The 15,469-nt window shown below is 46.8% G+C and overlaps 1 protein-coding gene across 1 annotated transcript; it reads left to right on the top strand.

Moving 5' to 3' along the window:
* The first annotated feature begins 12,958 nt into the window (after nucleotides 1–12,958).
* Nucleotides 12,959–14,649, top strand: HTR1D (5-hydroxytryptamine receptor 1D). Its single transcript, XM_032300754.1, has one exon. The coding sequence runs from the start codon at nucleotides 13,379–13,381 to the stop codon at nucleotides 14,510–14,512; it is 1,134 nt and encodes a 377-aa protein (XP_032156645.1). The 5' UTR covers nucleotides 12,959–13,378; the 3' UTR covers nucleotides 14,513–14,649.
* The last annotated feature ends 820 nt before the right edge of the window (nucleotides 14,650–15,469 follow it).

Below are 15,469 nucleotides of genomic sequence, written 5' to 3'. Positions count from 1 at the left end.
ACAGATGTGCATCATCACACTCGGCTAATTTTTGTATTTTTAGCAGAGACGGGGTTTCACCATGTTGGTCAGGCTGGTCTGAAACCCCTGGCCTTGTGATCTGCCAACCTCAGGCTCCCAAAGTGCTGGGATTACAGGTGTGAGCCACCACGCTCGGCCTGTTGTTGTAATATTTTTTAGAAACAGGGTCTTGTTCTGTCACCCAGTCTGGGAGTACACTGGCACTATTGTAGCTCACTGTAGCCTCAAACTCTTGGGCTCCAGAGATCCTCTTGCCTCAGCCTCCCACGTGACTGGGACTACAGGTGGGTGCTGCCACATCTGGCTAATTTCTTTTTTTTTTTTTTTCTTGGTACATGAATGTTCACAGCCACTTTTGTAATAGCCCATCAAGTAAATGGATAAACACATTTTGTTATATCCATACAATGGAATACTACTCAGTAATAAAAGAGAACATGCAATAACATGAAAGAAACTCAAAATAGTTATGCTGAATGAAAAAAGCCAGGAAAAAATGAGTAGATCTCTGATTTTACTTATATAAAATTATGTAAAATCCAAACCAATCTATACTGACTGCATTAGTGTGTCCTCAAGCTGTTAATAATGACATACCCATTGAGACTGGGTAATTTATAAAGCAAAGAGGTTGAATTGACTCACAGTTCCACATGGCTGGGGAGGCCTCTCAATCACAGTGAAAGGCAAAGGAGGAGCAGAGTCATGTCTTACATGGCGGCAGGCAAGTGCTAATATTTTTAAACATGTTTTTCTGGAGACTGGGTCTCCCTGTGTTGCCCAGGCTGCTCTCAAACTCCTAGCCTCAAGCGGTCCTCCTGCCTCAGCCTCCCAAAGTGCTGGGATTATAGGTGTGAGCCACTGTGCCTTGCCCCATTCTTCTGTAGATGTTTGTTTAGACAGTTTGCAGTTTGGGGTTGTTATGAATAGTGTTGCTATGAACAATTTTTGCATGTATCTTTTGGTTGATGTACTTACATGTTTCTCTTGGGTGTACAGCTAGGAGTGGAAGTACTGGGCTGGAAGTTTGGCGGCTTTTTATTTTCTATGTTTTACAGAGTTTTGTTTTGTTTTTAAAGACAGGGGATCACTCTGTTGTCCAGGCTAGAGTGCAGTGGCACCATCGCAGCTCACTGTAACCTCAAATTCTTGGGCTCATGCAGTTCTCCTGCCTCAGCCTCCCAAGTAGCTAAGACTACAGATGCATGCCACTGTGCCTGGCTAATTGTTAATTATTTTGGAGAGATGAGGCCTCACTATGTCTGTCATGCTGGTCTCAAACTCCCGGCCTCAAGTGATCTCACCTCATCCTCCCAAAGCACTGGGATTACAGGCGTGAGCCACCATGCCCTGCCCGTTTTCCAGATTTTATGATTAGAGAAACTGAGGTACAAGACTGATTTGCTTAAACCTCAACATACTGATTAGATATTAAAACTGTCACTCAGCTATAGGTAGAAAGAGAGAAAAAGATGGGGAGAGATGTATGCACGTATACACACACCCATACCCATGTTAAAAAGTTCCAGATTTGGCTGGGTGTGGTGGCTCACGCCTGTAATCCCAGTACTTTGGGAGGCGAGGTGGGTGGATCACCTGAGGTCAGGAGTTTGAGACCAGCCTGGCCAACATGGTGAAATCCCGTCTCTACTAAAAATACAAATAATAGCCAAACGTGGTGGTACATGCCTGTAATCACAGCTACTCTGGAGGCTGAGACAGGAAAATCACTTGAACCTGGGAGTTGGAGGTTCCATTGAGCCAAGATCATGCCAATGTACTCCAACCTGGGAAACAGAGTGAGATTCCGTCAGGGTGGAAGGAAGGAAGGGAGGGAGGGAGGGAGGAAGGGAGGGAAAGAGAGAGAGAGAGAAAGAAGAAAGAAAGAGAAAGAGAGAAATAAAGGAAAGAAAAGAAAAGAAAAAGTAAGAAAGAAAGAAACGTTCCAGATTCTTCCCCACACATATTCTATCCAACCCTCATTATATCTCTGGGAGGTAGACTTGATACCCTGATCTTTGCGGAGGAGAAAACTGAGGCTGGAGGAGGTCCCATGCAGGAGGGAGAATGAGACGAGATAACAGTTGTGGGTGCATTTTGTAAAATATAAAGCCCTGTCCAGATCTGCGCATAGTGATTTCTCCATCCAGAGCTCACACATCTGCACTACACAGCTTCTTCAGAAACAACAGCCGCAAATTACTCTGTGGGGGTTGTATTCTACTGCAACAAATCTTTTTATCACAGAGTCTTATTTTTTTCCTCCAAAAAGATGAGACTGGCTTCTAAGGACACATTAAACCCATACATCCTTTTTGTTTCTGGCAAGGTTTTATGGCTCACTTAAAGACCCCTCAGAAACTGGAGGCGACAGATCTTCCTGTAGGGTGAATGAACCTTGGGTAGAAAGCTTTTATAAGAGGCCAGCTTTTGCTGGCTGGGTGGGATAGATCATGCCTATAATCCCAGCACTTTGGAAGGCTGAGGCGGGTGGATCCCCGGCAATTTAGGAGGCCGAGGTGGGTGGATCCCTTGAGGTCCAGGAGTACAAAACCAGCCTGGCCAACATGGTGAAATCCCATCTCTGCTAAAAATACAGAAATTAGTCAAATGTGGTGGTGCATGCCTGTAATCTCAGCTACTCGGGAGGCTGAGGCAGGAGAATAGCTTGAACCTGGGAGGCAGAGGTTGCAGTGAGCTGAGATTGTGTCACTGCACTCCAGCCTGGGCAACAGAGTGAACCTTTTTCTCAAAAAAAAAAAAAAAAAAAAAAAAAAATCATACCTGCTGTGTGCCAGCCATTGTGCTAGGCTTGTTCTCCCTAATTTATTGAAGCCACATCACAATTCTGGGTGAAAGATGTCATTACCCCAATTTAAAGGTGAGGAAGAAGGGCCCAGGAGGTGAAAGGACTTGGACCCCACAGTTGGGATTGATTGGTGGGAAGGAACGGAAAGTCCCCTGTCTTGGCAGGGTGCAGTGGTTCAGCCTGTAATCCCAGCACTTTGAGAGGCTGATCCAGGAGGATCGCTTGAGCACAGGAGTTCCATACCAGCCTGGGCAACACAGGGAGACTCCATCTCTATTAAAAAAAATTTGAAAATTTGCTAGGCAGGCATGGTGACTTGTGCCTGTAGTCCCAGCTACTTGGAGGGCTGAGGTGGGAGGATCACTTCAACCTGGGAGATCGAGGCTACAGTGAGCCATGATCATGCCACTGCACTCCAACCTGGATGACAGAGGAAGTTCCTGTCCCTAAAAATGAAAAAGAAGAAGAAAATCTCCTGTCTTACTATCATTTCTCAGAGCCTGCTGTGTCCATGCAAACTGGCTTAGCTGGGAAAACATGAGTTGGTACAAATGAGGTTTCCTGGATAGAAGATCATTCATGGACATACAGGGATGGGCAGGAAGCCTCCTTCCTTCTTCTCTCCCAGGACAGGTGGTTCCTGTCCCTCAGCTTCTTTCTCTGTCTGCTCCATTCTCCTGCCTCTCTCTGCAGACCTGTTTTTGTTTGCCTTTGGCTTTTCTATTTCCCTAAAACCTTCCTTGGCTTTGCTAAAGGCTATGGCCTGACTCCAGCCTCAGGACACTTGGCCTGCAGATTTCTCTTTTCTCATGTTCTATCCAGCCCAGCTGCCCATGGTCTTCATTCTAAATTCCCAAGAGAGAATCTTATTGGCTCATTTTGGGTCACATATCCATGCTGGTCCAATCAGCTATCATCAAAGATGGTCTCTGGAACAGTCTGGGATTGGGACATAAGTCTGTCTGTCTGCATTTTTCTTTCCACCCCTCTTAGAGATGCCAGAGCTGGGAAACGCATGGTGTGGCTGGAGTCCACGTGATCTGGACTTCAGGGGAGTTGCTGGTGGCCTGGAAGTGGAGCCGGGCCAAGAAAGGTCCTTGCTTCTGCTGCTGCATGTTATGGCCCCTGTGAAAACGGGTAGGCAGGGAGGAAGCTCCTTGGTATGCCTGGGTTTCTGACAATGGCAGACCTCTCTCACCAAAACGGGCAGTGACACTTTGTTTCTGGTGAGGGAAGTGATCTTGTTGCCTGGAGACTTGAATTTGGCTGGATGTACCATAGAGAAACCAGAGAAGTCACATTTGTGGTCACCATTTTCTATGAGGCTGGGCATGGTGGCTCAGGCCTATCAATCCCAACACCTTGGGAGGACAAGATGAGAGAATCACTTAAGGCCAGGAATTTGAGACAAGGCTAGGCGACACAGGGAGACCCTATCCATAAATAAAGAAATAAACAGAAACCGTTTACTATGTTGAGCATTTGGTATCCATATTGACAGTTCTCCCTAAACTCCTGTGAGATTTGGATTGCTGTCTCCATCACTGAGGTTGTGTAGGCTCACAGAGGTGAAGTGATTTGCCCGGTGGCCACAGCAAGAAAGTGAAGCAACAGGAATTGGGACCTGAGAATGCCTACTGTCAGCCACTGTTCTCCTTCATTAGCGTCATTACATTCGTTCAGGACTCTACAACACAGCACATACATGATCTTGCTGGAGCTACTCAATACTCCTCCAGGACAGCAGAGCCAGGCTTGTGTTCGCATTTCACCAAGGACGTAACTAAGGGTCAAAGAGGTTGTGCTTTGCCCACGGTTACCCAGCTGGTCAGTGACAGAGCTGGGACCAGAATGCAGATCTTCTTCACTAAAATTATTAGTAGGTATTAATGTATCAATATGTTATTGTCGGTAATAGGGTTCTTTTTCATAATATACAAAATAGACTGAGAAAAATTGCATATACTACCCGTTGTGGTGGCTCATGCCTGTAATCCCAGCACTTTGGGAGGCCGAGGTGGGCAGATCACCTAAGGTCAGGAGCGCGAGACCAGCCTGGCCAACATAGTGAAACCCTGTCTCTACTAAAAATACAAAAATTTTCCAGGCATGGTGGTGCATGCCTGTAGTCCTAGTTACTCAGGAAGCTGAGGTGGGAGGATCACTTGAACCCAGAAAGCGGAGGTTGCAGTGAGCAAAGATTGCATCATTGCACTCCAGGCTGGGTGACAGAGCAAGACTTCATCTCCAAAAAAATAAGAAAGAAAAATTACAAATACATAATTCCCTACAAAGCAGTATGTATACACACACACACACACACACACACACACACACACACACGCACACACACACGCACACACAAACCAAACAACAACAAAAAAAACAATAAATACTCATGTACTCACCACCTCCTTAAAAAATAGAACATCAGCCTGGGAATAGTGGCTGATGCCTATAATCCCAACACTTTGGGAGGCCAATTTGGGAGGATTCCTTGAGCCCAGAAGTTCAAGGTTACAGTGAGCTATAATTGTGCCACTATACCTGAGTGACAGAGCAAGATACTCTCTCTAAAAAAAAAAGACCAGGCATGGCAGCTCACACCTGTAATCCCAGCACTTTGGGAGGCCAAGAGGAGAATCACTTGAGTCCAGGAGTTTGAAGACAAGCCTGAACAACATAGGGAGACCCCATCTCTACAAAAAAAAATTTAAAAATCAATTGGGTGTGATAGTATGTGTCTATGGTCCCAGCTACTCAGGAGGCTGAGGTGGGAGGATCACTTGAGCCCAGGAGGTCAAGGCTGCAGTGAGCTCTGATCATGCCCCTGCACTCCAGCCTGGGTGACAGAGCAAGACCCTGTCTCAAAAAAGGCCTGGTGCAGTGCCTCACACCTATAATCCCGATACTTTGGGAGGCTGAGATAGGCTGGCCAACATAGTGAAAACCCATCTATAAAAAAAAAAAAAAAGAAAAAAAGAAAGAAATACAAAAATTAGCCAGGTATGGTGGCACACACCTGTAATCCCAGCTACTCGGGAGGCTGAGGCAGGAGAATGGCTTGAACCCAGGAGGTGGAGGTTGCAGTGAACCAAGATCATGAAAAGAACATAATTTGAAACTTTTAAAACCCTTTAGGATTATATTCCTTCTTCTTTTTCCCTCCAGGAGTAACCGCTATCCTGAATTTTATATTTATAATTTCTTTGCTTTTCCTTATGGTTTTGCCACATATATTTATTCCCTAACAGTTTGTTTCTTCTTGCATGTTTTTGACTTTGGCACTCGTCTTGTTTGTGATAATCTCCATTTTGGTGCGTGTAGCTGTGGTTTATTCTGTTTTGCTTCTCTGTAGCACTCCATCGTAGGAATATGCCATATGCTACCATTCTGCTGTTGATGGACGTTTGGTTGTTTTTAGTTGTTTGCTATTTCATGTTACTAGGACCATTCTTGTTCCTGTCTGCTAGTGAACACAGAAGAGTTTCTCTGCCATGCATACCCAGGAGTGGAACTGCTGAATCACGAGGTAGTCATCGCATCTTTAGTTTTATGAAATAATACCAAATTGTTTGCTTATGAAGTTTCTCCGATTTTTACTCTACTAGTGGTAGAAAATTGCTCCACATTCTTTTTTTTTTTTTTTTTTTTTAAGAGACAGGGTTGGTCTTGAGCTTCTGGGCTCAAGCAATTCTCCTGCCTCAGCCTCCAAAGCTTCACACTCTTATTAATATGACATGATCAGATTTAATATTTTGTACTTTTCTGCCAGGTAAAAATGATATCTTGTTGTCATTTTAATTTTTCTTTCTTTCTTTTTTCTTTTGTTTAAAATAGACAGTCTTGCTATGTTGCCTAGGCTGGCCTTGAACTCCTGAGTCCAAGGGATCCTCCCACCTGGGCCTCTCAAAGTGTTGGGATTACTGGCATAAGCCACCATACCCAGCCTTCATTGTCATGTTGATGTTTTGTTTTGTTTTGTTTTTGAGATGGAGTCTTGCTATTGTTGCCCAGGCCAGAGTGCAATGGCGTGATCTCAGCTCACTGTAACCTCTGCCTCCCGGATTCAAGCGATTCTCCTGCCTCAGCTTCCCAAGTAACTGGGATTACAGGGACCTACCACAATGCCCAGCTAATTTTTGTATTTTTAGTAGAGACGGGGTTTCACCAGGTGGCCAGGCTGGTCTCAAACTCCTGACCTCAGGTGATCCACCCACCTTGGCCTTCCAAAGTGCTGGGATTACATGAGCCACCACATCTGGCCTGTATTTTAAATTGTATTATTTGAAGTGTAATGGGAAAGAGATAGTTGCTTATAGTCCATGTCTCCAAAGGTAGCTGGATTATGAGAAATTCTCCCACCTTTGTTCACAATGGGGAGGGAGAGCAGGTAGGCGAGGAGGGGACAGCCTCCGAATCATGTTACTTCTTGCAAAACTACAGCCTAGCCTTCCTGATCAAGGCTGCCCTGTGTCCCTGTGTCCCTGTCCTTCTTCCCAAGATGTCACCAAGGGCTGGAGGGCTTGCACACCCACCATCCCCTCCAGCCTTTCTGAACCCACGCCTTTCACTGAAATGAGGTCACTGGAATGCTTGGAACTCAAGGGGTGACTGCATGAGTTTGTGGGGCAGGCACACCAGCCTTCCTTGGGAAATGATGCACCTCAGTCAGCCAGACTGCCTCCAGGGGAGAAAGTTTCAAACGAGCCAACCAGAGTTTACATTTGCGACGTGAACCAAAATGGGAGTGAAACTTCAGCTGGAGGCAAGTGGGGGCAGGAGGGGTCATCAAACCGGCTATACACGCATGCCTTAAGGCTTTTCATCCTCAACTGAGGCAATGTAGACAAGGGTAGAAATGTTTTAGAGCTTTGGACCTGGTTTTTCCACTTCCAGCCAGGTGGCCTTGGGCAGGTGACATCACCTCTCTGAACATTGGTTGGGTCATTGGAAGTGGGGCCACATTGCCGGCTTTACAGGTTAATGACTCTTAGCCCCAAAGTTAGCTCAGTGCCTGGAACATAGCAAGAGCTCTTTAAAAGATGTTGTTATAATATCTTTTATTTATTTATTTATTTATTTATTTTAAGATGGGGTTTCACCATATTGGTCAGGCTGGTCTTGAACTCCCAACCTCAGGTGATCCACCCACCTTGGCCTCCAAAGTGCTTGGATTACAAGCGTGAGCCACCACGCCCGGCCTAATATCTTTTAAATTGTGAGATATGTTTTGGAATTGGTTGCCTGTAATCATAACACTTTGGGAGGCTGAGGCGGGCAGATTACCTGAGGTTGGGAGTTCGAGACCAGCCTGACCAACATGGAGAAATCCCATCTGTACCGAAAATACAAACATTAGCCGGGCGTGGTGGTGCATGCCTGTAATCCCAGCTACTCCTGACGCAGGAGAATCACTTGAACTGGGGGGGCGAAGGTTGCAGTGAGCCAAGATCACGCCATTGCACTCCAGCATGAGCAATAAGAGCAAAGCTGCGTCTCAAAAAAAAAAAAAAAAAATCAATCACCAGACACAGAATTAATCTTCTCAACAGAATCCTGAGCTGAGCTATGGGGAAGGAAAGTAGGATGATAATGATTCTGGGCACCTCTCAGCTTTTTCCTGGGTACCAAGGTTGACCTTGCCAGAAGTAACGGAAGCTCCACAGCAGCCCTGGAAGGTAGGTGGGTCAGCCACTGTTAAGGGGAAGAAATCTGAGACTCAGAAAAGGGAAGCACTATGGGAGACTGAAGCAGGAAGATTGCTTAAGGCCAAGAAGTCAAGGCCAGCCTGGTCAACAAAGCGAGAACCTGCCTCTACAAAATTAGCCAGATGCGGTGGCATGTACCTGTAGTCCCAGCTACTTGAGAGGCTGAAGTAGGAGGATCACTTGAGTCTGGGAGGTCGAGGCTGCAGTGAGCTATGATCGTGTCACTGCACTGCAGCCTGCGTGACAGAGTGAGACCCTGTCTAAAGAAAAAAAGAAGAAGGAAAAAAGAAAAGGGAAGGGACTTGGCTGAAGTTACACAGAAAGGCTGGGATAGAGCAGAGATTACAGCCCATTGCCCTAGTCCAAGCCAAACTCTTATCTGTGCCCTACTGTCTCCCACCTCTGGCACCAGCCACCTCCTAAGCCTTATCTACACTGCCCTCCACACTCCAGCTAGCTGGTCTTTTTGCCTTCCTCCAACCATGCCTTGCACTTTCTGACTTCTGGGCCTTTGCTCCTGCCTCTTCAGCCACTAGGAATGCCATTTCTCCCAACTCTGACTGTGAAACTCTTCCCCTTAGTATAGCTACCCATTGGAACAAAATGAGGCCTTTAAGAATGATGTGGTGGCCGGGCACGGTGGCTCAAGCCTGTAATCCCAGCACTTTGGGAGGCCGAGGCGGGTGGATCACGAGGTCAAGAGATCGAGACCATCCTGGTCAACACGGTGAAACCCCGTCTCTACTAAAAATACAAAACATTAGCTGGGCATGGTGGCACGTGCCTGTAATCCCAGCTACTCAGGAGGCTGAGGCAGGAGAATTGCCTGAACCCAGGAGGCGGAGGTTGTGGTGAGCCGAGATCGCGCCATTGCACTCCAGCCTGGGTAACAAGAGCGAAACTCCGTCTCAAAAAAAAAAAAAAAAAAGAATGATGTGGTACTGGCCAGACACAGTGGCTATAATCTCAGCATTTTGGGAGGCCAAGGCAGGAGGACTGCTTGAGCCCTGCAGTTGGAGGCTACCCAGACAAAGTGAGACATCTGTTTTTGAAAAACATTTTTGTTTTTCAAAAGCGAGACAAACATTTTTGAAAATTCGTCAGGTGTGGTAGTGGATGCCTGTAATCCTACTTAGGAGACTGAGACAGGAGGAAAACTTAAGCTCTACTTGGGAGGCTGAGACAGGAGGATAACTTGAACTCAGAAGTTTGAGGCTACAGTGAGCCATGATCATATCATTGCACTGTAGCCTGGGTGATGGAAATACCCTGTCTCAAAAAATTGATGTAGAAGCGATTAATAGAACATTGTCTAAAATATATGACGTTGAAAAACACTGTAAAACAAAGTCATACATAATCATAATGATAACTTTTTTTTTTTTTGAGACAGAGTCTTGCTCTGTTGTCCAGGCAGGAGTGCAATGGCTCAATATCAGCTCACTGTAATCTCTGCCTCCTGGGTTCAGGCAATTCTCCTGCCTCAGCCTCCTGAGTAGCTGGGATTACAGGCACGTGCCACCATGCCCAGCTAATGTTTTGTATTTTTTAGTAGAGACGGGGTTTCACCATGTTGACCAGGATGGTCTCGATCTCTTGACCTCATGATCCACCCGCCTCGGCTTCCCAAAGTGCTGGGATTACAGGCTTGAGCCACCGTGCCCGGCCCTCCTTCCTGGGCCTTTAATGAAGCAACCTGTCTGCTTCTCTTGCAAGGCTGTGAATGCTCCCAGGACAGGGCAGGACCTGTTTGCTGAGTTAACCTGGAAGAAATAAAATGCAAAGGTGGTGGAGTTGTAGCATTCCATGCAGGGCATGGGGAGTGGGGATAAGTGGTCTCAGCATTCTTCTTGTCAACCCCAGAGCACTCAAGGGCTGCCTGCCAGGCCCCATGACTTCAGCTGGGGTCATACCAGATGTGGGCTTACACTGGTTCTGCCCTGTGGCTCACCTCATCCTGATCATCCAAGGGCCTCTAGCCCCAGGAACCTCAAGGCTTGCCCACATGCCAAATACTGAAACCCAGAGGCACACAGAGGAGACAAGGAAATTAGGCTTCAAGATTTCTGGGGTGGGGCCAGGCATGGTGGCTTGTGACTGTAATCACAGCACTTTGGGAGGCCAAGGCTGGAGGATCAGTTAAGCCCAGGTGTTTGAGATCAGCCTTGGCAACCTAGCAAGACCCTGCCTCTACAAAAACAAACAAACAAACAAAAATTGACTGGGCATGGTAGTGTGACCTGTAGTTCCAGCTACTTGGGAGGCTGAGGTTGGAGGGTCACTTAATCCAGAAGGTTGAGGCTGCAGTGAGCTGTGGTCATGTCACTGCACTCTAGCCTGGGGGACAGAGCTAGATCCTGTCTCAAAATAAATAAACAAATAAATAATTTTTTTAATTACTGGTTTATTATATAGGATTCAAATGAACAACCAGAAGAAAATGTACATAGGACAAGGCCTGAAAAAGCTTCAAGAGGCTGGGTGCAGTGGCTCATGCCTGTAATCCAAGCACTTTGGGAGGCCGAAGCAAGCAGATCACCTGAGGTCAAGAGTTTGAGACCAGCCTGGCTAACATGGTGAAACCCCATCTCTACTAAAAATACAAAAATTAGCTGGCTGTGGTGGCGCACACCTGTAATCTCAGCTACTCAGGAAGCTGAGGCAGGAGAATCATCTGATGGGAGATGGAGGTTGCAGTGAGCCAAGACTGCACCTCTGCACTCCAGCCTGGGCAATAGCATAAGACTCCATCAAAAAAAAGCTTCAAGGGCAGGTGTTTGTGTTCCTGTGGAGTTGGAGGATGCCACCTTCCAGATACCTGGATACTTTCACCAACCTGGAAGTTCCCAAGATTTTTTTGTGACTAAGTTTCCAGTTTCTATTTGGAAAACTGAATGTATTTTCTGGATTAAACTTCCATGATTAAAAAAAAAAAAAAAAAGAAAACATTATAAATTAAAAAAATAGACTTCCATAATGAACAACGCTCAGGGTTTTAATTTTCGTAGTTAATATCTTTGCTTAACAAAAAGATGTTTTTGTTTTTGTTTTTTGAGATGGGGTCCCTCTGTTGCGCAGGCTAGAGTGCAATGGGTTGTCCTTGGTTCACTGGCGCCTTGACCTCCCCAGCTTAAATGATCCTCTTACCTCAGCCTCCTGAGCAGCTGGGACTACAAGGTCACGCCACCACACATGGCTAATTTTTGTAAAAGGGGTTTTGCCATGTTACCCAGTCTGATTTTGAACTCCTGAGCTTAGGCAGTCTGCCCCCATCTGCCTCCCAAAGTGCTGGGACTATAGGCATGAGCCACCATGACTGGCCAGTGTTTTTTGTTTTCACTCATATCTTTTTTTTAGCTTTAAAAATCATGGCTGGGCATGGTGGCTCATGCCTATAATCCCAGCACTTTGGGAGGCCGATGCGGGCAGATTACCCAGGAGTTCAAGACCAGCCTGGCCAATGTGGTAAAACCCTGTCTCTACTAAAAATACAAAAATTAGACAGGTGTGGTGGCAGTTACCTGTAATCCCAACTACTTGGGAGGCTGAGGCAGGAGAATCACTTGAACCCAGTGGGCAGAGGTTGCAGTGAGCCAAAATCATGCCATTGCACTCCAGCCTGGGCAACAGGAGGGAAACTCCATATGCTCGCTGTAGAACATTCGGAAAATTCAAATGAGTAGAAAAAAGGTCACCCCCGCCCCAATACTTTGTAGAGAAATGCATCGTAACAATTTGGTTTATTTTCTGATGGGCTTTATCTTTCCTTGTGTACAGTTTTACTTTGTTTCCATTGTTGCTAAATAAATAGAATGATGCTTTCTGATTTACAACTTATAGAGCTGATTTCATGTACTTCTAACAAGCCTGTGATGGTTCCAACAAATATGATACTTTGTCCCCTCTGGGAACTGCATGGGTGGGGCACATCACCCTGTCCTGTGTTCTGACACTTTTTAGAATGCTGGTTTCAGAGCACCATGGTCAGCTTTAAGCAGTATCTTTGTGATCGTATAGATCATTTCAGGCTTTCACATTGTCCTAGAACCTAACTCTTTTTTTTTTTTTTAACTCCAGAGCTTCTGAACATGTCCCTGCCCCATGAGACCACAGTGATCTGTTTTGCCTGCTCCCAACCTATGCATTCTTCGAGTCTTGGAACCGATGATTTGTCTGTTCAGGCTCTAAAGGATCAGCTGGACAGGAAGCGAAGTTAGGTAGCTCGGGATGCGTCAAGGTGAACCTGGGAAAACTGTGAGCTGCTGTGCTGACTGGACTGCTTTTCTGAATCAGCTGAAACTTCTTTATGTCCCTAGTTTTAAAAGCTCCTCGGAGGCAACTCAAAATCCAGAATCTTTTCAATTATTATGAAGGGAATTCTGAAGTTCTCATTAAACACACAGATGTCTCGAGCTTTGAAAAGAGCCAGAACGCCAAAGGCGAGAATCCCAGGGTATTGCCCACATGGGTGTGATCCCTTGATAATTGTCTAACAAATTCAGCATGCGTCCCCTGGGCATGACCATCTGCTGGGCACAGTTCCATAACCCTGAGACATCTTGGGATTCCTGTGGTTTAGGAAAGACCTTTAACTACCAGCTGGTAGTTTTCTCAGCATTCTTCAAATAGTCCAGTCTTGTTTATTATTATTTAATTTCATTTTATTGCTGCTGTACTTGGAGAATAGTCTGGTCTTGAGGCCTTTTCACTGTGGTCTGTTCTGGTGTATGGCTCGCACCAGCGTGAAGCAGAAGGATGACTTTGGTCTGTTGGTGGGACAGTCTTGAAAGAAGGAGCCAAATGTGTGGAAGTCTGTGGGAAGAGAGAGCCACCTAGCATGTCCCCACTGAACCAGTCGGCAGAAGGCCTTCCCCAGGAGGCCTCCAACAGATCCCTCAATGCCACAGAAACCCTAGGGGCTTGGGATCCCAGGACCCTCCAGGCGCTCAAGATCTCCCTTGCTGTGGCCCTTTCCATCATCACACTGGCCACAGTCCTCTCCAATGCCTTTGTACTCACCACCATCTTTCTCACCAGGAAGCTCCACACACCTGCCAACTACCTGATTGGCTCCCTGGCCACCACCGACCTCTTGGTTTCCATCTTGGTCATGCCCATCAGCATCGCCTATACCATCACCCACACCTGGAACTTTGGCCAAATCTTGTGTGACATCTGGCTGTCTTCTGACATCACGTGCTGCACGGCCTCCATCCTGCATCTCTGTGTCATTGCTCTGGACAGGTACTGGGCAATCACAGATGCCCTGGAGTACAGTAAACGCCGGACGGCTGGCCACGCGGCCACCATGATCGCCATCGTCTGGGTCATCTCCATCTGCATCTCTATCCCCCCACTCTTCTGGCGGCAGGCCAAGGCCCAGGAGGAGATGTCGGACTGCCTGGTGAACACCTCTCAGATCTCCTACACCATCTACTCCACCTGTGGGGCCTTCTACATTCCCTCGGTGTTGCTCATCATCCTCTATGGACGGATCTACCGGGCTGCCCGGAACCGCATCCTGAATCCACCCTCGCTCTATGGGAAGCGCTTCACCACGGCCCACCTCATCACAGGCTCTGCAGGGTCCTCGCTCTGCTCACTCAACCCCAGCCTCCATGAGGGGCACTCGCACTTGGCCGGCTCCCCTCTCTTTTTCAACCACGTGAAAATCAAGCTTGCTGACAGTGCCCTGGAACGCAAGAGGATTTCCGCTGCTCGAGAAAGGAAAGCCACTAAAACCCTGGGCATCATTCTGGGGGCTTTTATCATCTGCTGGCTGCCCTTCTTCGTGGTGTCTTTGGTCCTCCCCATCTGCCGGGACTCCTGCTGGATCCACCCGGCCCTCTTTGACTTCTTCACCTGGCTAGGCTACTTAAACTCCCTCATCAACCCAATAATCTACACTGTGTTTAATGAAGAGTTTCGGCAAGCTTTTCAGAAAATTGTCCCTTTCCGGAAGCCCTCCTAGTCTTATTCGGTGATGATTCTTGTTATCTTTTGTGTGCTGTAACCTAATCAGGATTGTCTTTTTTTATTTTCTGAGACCTGGGTTAATTCATGATATATTGAGTCTTGGTTCAATCAACAGAATTGTTCTTTGTTCTTTTTCCTGTTGTTTTCTTCTGAGCCACTAAAAACTGGAGAGCTGTTGGTGGGGGTGGGGTGGAGGACTGAAGACTTCACTTAGCATAATATTTTCTTTCTTTTGTTTTTCTTGAGATGGAATCTTGCTTTGTCACCAGGCTGGAGTGCAATGGCGCGATCTCAGCTCACTGCAAGCTCTACCTCCCGGGTTCAAATGATTCTCCTGCCTCAGCCTGCTGAATAGCTGGGACTACAGACATGTGCCACCACACCCAGCTAATTTTTGTATTCTTAGTAGTGACGGGATTTCACCATGTTGGCCAAGCTGGTCTCAATCTCTTGACCTCATGATCCGCCCACCTCAGCCTCCCAAAGTGCTCAGATTACAGGCGTGAGTCACCACGCCTGGCCTATTTTTTTTTTTTTTTTACAGAGTCTCACTCTGTCACCCAGGCTGGAGTACAGTGGTGTCATCTCAGCTCACCACAACCTCCACCTTCAGGGTTCAAGCCATTATCCTGCCTCAGCCTTCCGAGTAGCTGGGACTGCAGGCGCCCGCCACCACGCCCAGCTAATTTTTATATTTTTAGTAAAGATGGGGTTTTACCATGTTGGACAGGCTGATCTCAAACTCCTGACCTCAAATGATCCCCCCTTCCTTGGCCTCCCACAGTTCTGAGATTATAGGCATGAGCCACTGAGCTTGGCCAACATCATATTTTCACAGTTCCTCTTTGTTGGAAGAAATGTGACCTATGTGATTCCCTGTTGATACAGTTCAGGTGACATGTTGTCTGACTATAGAAAAGACCCCAGGCTCAAAGGGAAGGCTTTCTCATCT

Source organism: Sapajus apella, unplaced genomic scaffold (genome assembly GCF_009761245.1).
Source record: "Sapajus apella isolate SASKATOON/1434 unplaced genomic scaffold, GSC_monkey_1.0 scaffold43, whole genome shotgun sequence".
Lineage (NCBI taxonomy): Eukaryota > Metazoa > Chordata > Mammalia > Primates > Cebidae > Sapajus > Sapajus apella.
The sequence above is the reverse complement of the archived record's forward strand: the minus strand, read 5'-3'. Positions and strand labels throughout refer to the sequence as shown.